Below are 8,793 nucleotides of genomic sequence, written 5' to 3'. Positions count from 1 at the left end.
GTGGACCTCTATCTATCTGTTGGTTTCTTAACCCTCCATTTGTTCTTTAACAGTTTGGCATGATGTGGGGTCACTGGGGTCGCTGAAACACTTGCACTAATGTGATTGGCTCAACTGTACCTCTAGTGTGAGGATACATGTATCAAATCAAACCAAATCAAACTTTATTTGACACATGCGGTGGCAAGTGTAGACCGTGAAATGCTTACTTACAAGCCCTTAACCAACAATGCACCAAGTAGACTAAAATAAAAAGTAATAATAAAAAGTAAAACAACAAGAATAACAATAATGAGGCTATAAACAGGGGGCACCGGTACCGAGTCAGTGTGCAGGGGTACAGGCTAGTTGAGGTAATCTGTGCATGTAGGTGGGGGCGAAGTGACTATGCATAGGTAGCAAACAAACAGCGAGTAGCAGCAGTGTACAAGGGGGGGGTCAATGTAAATTGTCCTGTTGCGATTTTTATGAATTGTTCAGCAGTCTAATGGATTGGGGGTAGAAGCTGTTGATTGTTCAGCAGTCTAATGGATTGGGGGTAGAAGCTGTTGAGGAGCCTTTTGGTCCTACACTTGGCACTCCGGTACCACTTGCCGTGCGGAAGCAGCAAAAACAGTCTATAACTTGGGTGACTGGAGTCTATGACCATTTTATGGGCTTTCCTCTGACACCGCCTATTATATAGATCCTGGATGGCAGGAAGCTTGGCCCCAGTGATGCACTGGGCCGTTCGCACTACCCTCTGTAGCGCCATATGGTCAGATGCCGAGCAGTTGCCATACTGGGCAGTGATTCAACCGGACAGGATGCTCTCAATGGTGCAGCTGTAGAACCTTTTGAGGATCTGGGGGCCCATGCCAAACTTTTCAGTCTCCTGAGGGGGAAGAGGTTTTGTCATGACCTTTTCACGACTGTCTTGGTATGTTTGGACCATGATAGTTTGTTGGTGATGTGGACACCAAGGAACTTGAAACTCTCGACCCGCTCCACTACAGCCCCGTCTATGTTCATGGGGGCCTGTTCGGCCCTCCTTTCCTGTAGTCCACGATCAGCTCCTTTGTCTTGCTCACATTGAGGGAGAGGTTGTTGTCCTGGCACCACACTGCCAGTTCTCTGACCTACTCCCTATTGGCCATCTCATCGTTGTCGGTGATCAGGCCTACCACTGTTGTGTCGTCAGCAAACTCAATGATGGTGTTGGAGTCGTGTTTGGCCACGCAGTCATGGGTGAACAGGGAATAAAGGAGGGGACTAAGTACACACCCCTGAGGGGCACCAGTGTTAAGGATCAGCGTGGCAGACGTRTTTAGTTTAGGTGTTTAGTCCCAGAGTCCTTAGYTTAGTGATGAGCTTCGTGGGCACTATGGTGTTGAACGCTGAGCTGTAGTYGATGAACAGCATTCTCACATAGGTGTTCCTTTTGTCCAGGTGAGAAAGGGCAGTGTGGAGTGCGATTGAGATTGCRTCATCTGTTGGTCTGTTGGGGCGATATGAGAATTGGAGTGGGTCTAGGGTGTCCGGGAGGATGCTGTTGATGTGAGGCATCTGTAACGCTTTATGCATCAGTAATAGGTACAGYGGGGAGAACAAGTATTTGATACACTGCCGATTTTGCAGGTTTTCCTACTTACAAAGCATGTAGAGGTCTGTAATTTTTATCATAGGTACACTTCAACTGTGAGAGACGGAATCTAAAACAAAAATCCAGAAAATCACATTGTATGATTTTTAAGTAAATAATTTGCATTTTATTGCATGACATAAGTATGCAATAAAATAAGTATTCCCCACTGTATATCCAAAAACTCAACATCTCTGAGGCTTATCCTCTTAAGAGAAAAACAACAAGAGTAGTTTCAGTGGCCAGGATAACAGAAATGCCTCATACAGGTGTGGCTGGATTTAAAGCCCAAACACGAGCGGCTGAAGTCCCACGTGTGACTCAGGTTATTCTTAATGTGATGTTGCCTGATTTAGCATTGTGTTCAGAAGGGCTTTCAGATGCTGATCCAGTTATTCAACACTGATGGCACGTTGAGCATGCTCAGCCACGACCGTTCCGTTGCCATACACAGAGATTAAACAGGCAATCTGGGATTCAAATAACAACAAACCGGACATCCCGCCACTTTTTTGGTAAACAGCTGACCGATGGGGCTAGAGAAATGTAACCACTCTCAAAGAGATTAACTATCATGATCCCTGACGGAGCCTTACGTTACATTATCTTCAGTCAAACTGTCAATCATATCAGAGATGTGTTGTTGATCTACAGATCCCTCTAAGAGCTCTTTGAATGGCTGTGTGGGTGTGCCCATAGAGATAGATCGAGGACTCTAGTGCCCAAAAGCTTGTTTGAGCATGTGCAGTGACATCGAGGACTTTCACCATTTTGAAGTAATCAACTCAATGGGACTTCCTATGTGTTAAGGAAGGATCACATAATTCCATCCAGGTCATCAGGAGGGATCAGCCAATGAATTATACTCGTGAGGAAACATTCCATAACTGCAGGTGGCAGTAAAACGACAACCTTGGCTTTATACCTGTWCAAACACACTCCAGGTGGCAATATGCACWCTTTCAGTTTGTTAACCAACTCATAGAAGTAGTAGAAGAAGAAAATTGACTACTTCAAAATGGTGATGGCCTTAATGGTGCTCCCCATGCTCTCACAGACGCCATAATGGGACAGATTCAATGTTGCGTCCTCTATCTATCTTTATGGGTGTGCCTCAACTTCAATGCTAACACAATGAACAAACTGGTCTGACCACTGGTTTAGTTCCCTAGATCTCTAGGTGTGGGYCCATGCCAGACTGTGTTTCAGTCTTTGACCTTTGACCCCTCTGGTTCTATTCCTCAGAGCTCCAGTTGGGATGTAGACTGAGGGTCCAGTTCCGTCTCTTCCACTCTGCTTTCTGGTCTCTCGGAGCCACAAGATGGCCACCGTGAAGAATTCTGTGTCYGAGGACCCCCTCCTAGGCAAAGGGCCTGACGAGGACGCCTCAGAGGTGTCTTTGTCAGAAAGTGAGTCGGATTCTGGGAGTGTCCTCTCAGATGACTCAGTTCTTCCAGACTACCAGCAGGAAGGTGGTTCACGGGGCACAGCCAACACGCTGTATGAGGCGTGTGCTCAGAACAACACCCTGGCGCTCCGGAAGGTTCTGGAGAGAGGCGTTACCAAAGAGGAGGTCATGAAGGTGGACCACAATGGCTGGGTATGGGTCTCTTGTTATTTCACATTTGGGATGCCTTTTGGTGGTGTATGATCCAGCGTGTCCTGAGGGTTACTAGTTCAAATACCAGGAGCACCATGCCCTGTATATAGACACTGAAGGCTTTCATTAAAGCCATGCAGAATTGGTTTGGATTTAATTGCAGCCTTGAATCCGTTGCAGTGTGATTTTTTGAAATATCATTCTAATCCTAATTATTCACCCAATAGACCGGTCTGATGGTGGCGTGCTATAAGGGTTTTTTGGAAATTGTGCAACATCTTCACCACTGTCCCTACCTGGACATAAATCACCAGGACAACGATGGCAACACTGCACTGATGATCGCTTCACAAGCAGGTTAGCCACTCTCACCAGACCTATTACTAAATTATACACAGTAAAACAAGCCTCACTAGCAAGATTTCTAGGTTGCGTCCCAAATGTCACCACCCTTTTTAGAGTACTATACTGAACAAAAATATAAACGCAGCATGTAAAGTGTTGGTCCCTTGTTTCATGAGCTGAAATAAAAGATCATAGAAATGTTCTATACACACAAAAAGCTTATTTCTCTCAAATGTTTTTCACAAATTTGTTTACATCCCTGTTAGTGAGCATTTCTCCTTTGCCAAGATAATCCATCCACCTTACGGCATGATCATTACACAGGTGCACCTTGTGGTAGGGACAATAAAAAGGTCACTCTAAAATKTGCAATTTTGTCACACAACACAATGCCACAGATGTCTCAAGTTTTGAGGGAGCATGCAATTGGCATGCTGACTGCAGGAATGTACACCAGAGGTGTTGCCAGAGAATATACATATGTATTTGAATATACATTTCTCTACCAACGTCGTTTTAGAGAATTTGGCAGTACGTCCTACCGGCCTCACAACCGCAGACCACGTGTAACAATGCCAGCCCAGGACCTCCACATTCGGCTTCTTCACCTGCGGGACCATCTGAGACCAGCCACTCTGACAGCTGATGRAACTGTGGGTTTGCACAACCAAAGAATTTCTGCACAAAATGTCAGAAACCATCTCAGGAAAGCTCATCTGCATGCTCATTGTCCTCCCCAGGGTCTTGACCTGAAAGCAGTTCGGCATTGTAACTGACTTCAGTGGGCAAATACTCACCTTCTGACTCAGATACTCAGATACTGACTGGTTTTCTGATCCACGTCCCTACCTTTTTTTAAACGATATCTGTGACCAACAGATGCATATCTGTAATCCCAGTCATGTGAAATCCATAGATTAGGACCTGATGAATTTATTTGACTGATTTCCTTATATGAACTGAAACTCAGTAAAATATTTGAATTTGTTGCATATTGCATTTATATTTTTGTTCAGCATACTTCAAAAGAAGTGCACTATATAGGGAATAGTGTGCCATTTGTGACAGGCCTTTAATCTTTTCAATGGCATCTCATRATCTCCTAAACCCATTCTCACCCTGTGTCCTTCTCCAGGTCACACCATTACAGTGACCTACATCCTCAACTACTACCCCGGAGCAGACACAGAGATCCGGGACTGCCGTGGCTTCACTGCACTCATCAAAGCTGCCATGCAGGGCCGAGACGATGTGGTGTCTTCCCTCGTCATGGCCGGTGTGTGAGAGGCCTCCTCCACTTCAACACTACTATACACGCTACTGTATACATGAGGGAATATCTTAGATGTGTTTAGACAACCAGACAAATAGATGTTAGAAGTACAAAAATGTAATCTACCTACCTGTGTTTACTGGGTATAAGCTTACATTATATGTTTGTGCATCGTTCACAATAGCAAATAGCTCACATGTATGTATTATCAGAGGCACCTCAGTGTTCGTAGTAAACAGGGGCAGACTGGCCATCTGGCATTTCTGGCCAATGCCAGATGGGTTGGTCCATTTTTAGCCAAGTAGGCCTGTCTAACTTGGGTTTTTTGCTCAAAATTATAATTATCCTTCTAATATGGGTGCCTCAAGGAAAAAAATTAGCTGATGTGGTGGGCCTCAAGGAAAAAGATGGGCCGGTGGGGACATCAAGGAAAAAATGGGCTGGTGTGTTATAGATGCCAGGGACGATGTCTGGTCCAAGTCCGCCCCTGGTAGTGACACACAACAGTTGATTGTGTCCACTGCCATCTATTAGGTCCCACTAGGTGAAGTAATTCAATTACTCCAGATTCCAAAGGGCATACCTCTAAGCAGATTTGGAAAAAAGGACCAGAGAAGGAGAGAGGAGGAAGAGATAGTAGTACACACGGAATAATGGGATTACCCTATGCTTTGCTCCCCAGTCAGCAAATTTGCAATTATGGTCTTAATTAATTTCTGTTCCATTTCGGGCTTGGCATGAACATACTGATTGAAGGCCTAAGGTTATAGGAAGTATGTAGTAATGTAGTTGGGTTGGGATGGATGGATGTACCTGTGGTGTGTCTACCCATGTTTGAGGTCAGCTTTCCCTGGTTGATTGAATGTGTTATTGATGGCTGCCAGGTTTAAGGGATCAATTTGGGGACATCAGCCTACCTTAATTCACTCTGCCATAATCTTTGATTCCTTCGTCTTGGTTACCAAGGGATTATCRAGGGTTATTTAGCTATTTTGGCCTCTGCGGAAGATCAGTAGTATCCAACGGAGTCACAGTCTCTCAATGCCAGTTCACATTTACCAATATTCTGAAAGAGTTGAGGAAAACATGTTCAGCTAGCTGTAGCCTTCAAATCAAATAAAAAAAGTATTTATATAGCCCTTCTTACATCAGCTGATATCTCAAAGTGCTGTACAGAAACCCAGCCTAAAACCCCAAACAGCAAGCAATGCAAGTGTAGAAGCATGGTGGCTAGGAAAAACTCCCTAGAAAGGCCAGAACCTAGGAAGAAACCTAGAGAGGAACCAGGCTACGAGGGGTGGCCAGTCCTCTTCTGGCTGTGCCAGGTGGAGATTATAACAGAACATGGCCAAGATGTTCAAATGTTCATAAATGACCAGCATGGTCAAATAATAATAATCACAGTRGTTGTCRAGGGTGCAACARGTCAGCACCTCAGRWGTAAATGTCAGTTGGCTTTTCATAGCCGATCATTGAGAGTGTCTCTACCGCTCCTGCTGTCTCTAGAGAGTTGAAAACAGCAGGTCTGGGACAGGTAGCACGTCCGGTGAACAGGTCAGGGTTCCATAGCCGCAGGCAGAACAGTTGAAACTGGAGCAGCAGCACGGCCAGGTGGACTGGGGACAGCAAGGAGTCATCATGCCAGGTAGTCCTGAGGCATGGTCCTAGGGTTCAGGTCCTCCAAGAGAGAGAAAGAAAGAAAGAGAGAATTAGAGAGAGCATACTTAAATTCACACAGGACACCGGATAAGACAGGAGAAATACTCCAGATATAACAGACTAACCCTAGCCTCCCTTTCACATAAACTACTGCAGCATCAATTGTCCCCATCAACTGAAATATAATTGATTCTCCCCTCTCTCCATCATAAACCAAGAAGGATCTTTGTTTTCTATTATTCATGTAGCACAAGATCATCATTATGATACTATATTACAGGGCTATATGCAATGTAACATCAATGACAGTGTTTCAATGGATAAATATTGTGGCCTGAAAGCAATTGTTTTCCTTCTCTGCTATTTCTCTCCCAGGTGCAGACCTAAATGCAGTAGACACCACGAAGCAGAAGTGTGCGAGGGACTGGGCACTAAAGACGGGCCGCTACGAGACGTTGAACCGCCTCCGCCGCCTCAACCTGCGGCCTAGAGCCGAGCAGTTCGCTGAGAGCTACGTCCCCGAATGGCCAGAGCTGAAGGTGCTGGTGGCCAAGGCCATGGCCAACAAGAGCGCCAGCCAGAAAATCACCCAGCGCATCAAGTCCACCTTCGGCTTCAACTTTCCCCGAGATCCCCAGGAAAACGGGGTCTTGGACCACATGGTGCGTATCACCACCAGCATCCACAGCCCTCTAGTGGCCACCGGCTGCCGGCCCCTCTGCCCCACCAGCCCCCCTGAAGTGGGGAAGAGGCGCCTGGCCGTGCCAGAGCTGGTGAAGAAGCATTCGGAGAAGGAGCTGGGGGAGAGCTCTGTGTGCCACAGCAATGGCTCCGTATCCTCCATCATTCCCCACATCCACTCAGCCGAGACCATCGCCACGTCCTGCTGTGTGGACACAGAGCGCAGGGGCAGCATAATCTCTATAGCTTCCACCGGGGTACGCACCTTCATCCCCAGGCACATGGCCCACAGGAACAGTGTGTTCCCCTCTGGCTGCATCCCAAAGATCCAGATAGTCAAGTCTGGAGAGCCCACGCCTAAGAAGGAGAAGAAGAGGAAGAGGCACAAGGGTCATCTGGAGCCGCCCATATGGAAGTACAAGGCAGAGAAGCAGGAGAAGAAGAAGGCAGAGAAAGAAAAAGAGAAGACCAAGAAGGAAAAGAAACAGAAGAAACAGAAGAAGTGAGGTGTCTAACACTGCCAATTTATTTTAATTCCGCCCACTTCCAATATTTTTTTCCTAGAGTTACACTTAAAACGTTATGCCACGTTCACACTGTGAGCTTGACTGTATCTGAATTCTGAAGTACTGCTCAGTACTAGAAGGGCTGAATTCTTTCCAGATCATTTGGCCAACGCAGTGAAAGTTTTTCTTAAAGCCATATCATTCATACTGCTTTGTAAATATTCCGAAAACTGTTTTAGAAACTTTCTTTGACTTTTAGGGGATGGATGAAACTATTATCCAGGGTATGCTGATAATACAATGCTGTCTTTTTGTCTTATTGGCATGGGTGTCAATTGAGAATACGATTTTGCTGTATCTAAAACAAATGTACGACTCAGGGTTTACTGATTTACTATCACAAGGAACTTTCAATTGCCTTTGGTCTCTTTCAACAGTGAAAGAGACAGTCATCCTCCTAGATGGTAATTTCTCTTTACACATAGACCTACTCTATGTACAAGTTTATTGCGGAAAAGGATAGGCTTAGTCCCTTTCTGTAAATTCTCAGAAATTCTAGACACACAAAAACACACGTATACTAGACCTACACCTCAGGAATAACTTAAATCAAATCACAGTGCTAAAATGATCATTTTTGCAAATGTTTAAAGGCTTATGCAAGTGTGCAAAAATATTGCGTTTTGTTGAATGCTTATATAGAAACGAAGGCACTTTGGGTGGTGTTGCAGTTGGACATTTCTGCAGTCTGTATTTTTCCAAATTTGGATGCCATTTTCAAACAATAGCTATCTTCCTACTGATATAATGAATTGATTTAGTTGATAAATGTGTTGGTCCTTTTATTTTGTAAATATTGTAAATAAACCATAGTGAGATGATGTGATTTTATGAAGAGATTTGATTATGTGCTGTTTACTGTGGTGCTGAAGATATTTTAAGACAACTTGGGACAACTTAAAGGAAAACTCCAACCAAAAACTATCCTTTGGTAATTGTTTCATTAGTCCATTGTTGATATATTCCCAAAATGTTTTGCATGTCAGCAATCAAGTTTTCAAGATATGTAACTTCCAAACTAGAAAATCTCAGTCTGAGATGGGGAACG

At 44.8% G+C, this 8,793-nt stretch overlaps 1 protein-coding gene across 1 annotated transcript; it reads left to right on the top strand.

Moving 5' to 3' along the window:
• Positions 1–2,883: 2,883 nt before the first annotated feature.
• Positions 2,884–8,554, top strand: LOC111969777 (photoreceptor ankyrin repeat protein). Its single transcript, XM_023996069.2, has 4 exons — positions 2,884–3,221; positions 3,449–3,578; positions 4,702–4,842; positions 6,874–8,554. The coding sequence occupies exons 1-4, from the start codon at positions 2,943–2,945 to the stop codon at positions 7,683–7,685; spliced, it is 1,362 nt and encodes a 453-aa protein (XP_023851837.2). The 5' UTR covers positions 2,884–2,942; the 3' UTR covers positions 7,686–8,554.
• Positions 8,555–8,793: the final 239 nt, after the last annotated feature.

The sequence above is a fragment of the Salvelinus sp. IW2-2015 genome, linkage group LG1 (assembly GCF_002910315.2).
Source record: "Salvelinus sp. IW2-2015 linkage group LG1, ASM291031v2, whole genome shotgun sequence".
In the NCBI taxonomy this organism is placed as follows: domain Eukaryota; kingdom Metazoa; phylum Chordata; class Actinopteri; order Salmoniformes; family Salmonidae; genus Salvelinus; species Salvelinus sp. IW2-2015.
This window is presented reverse-complemented; position numbering and strand designations above follow the sequence as displayed.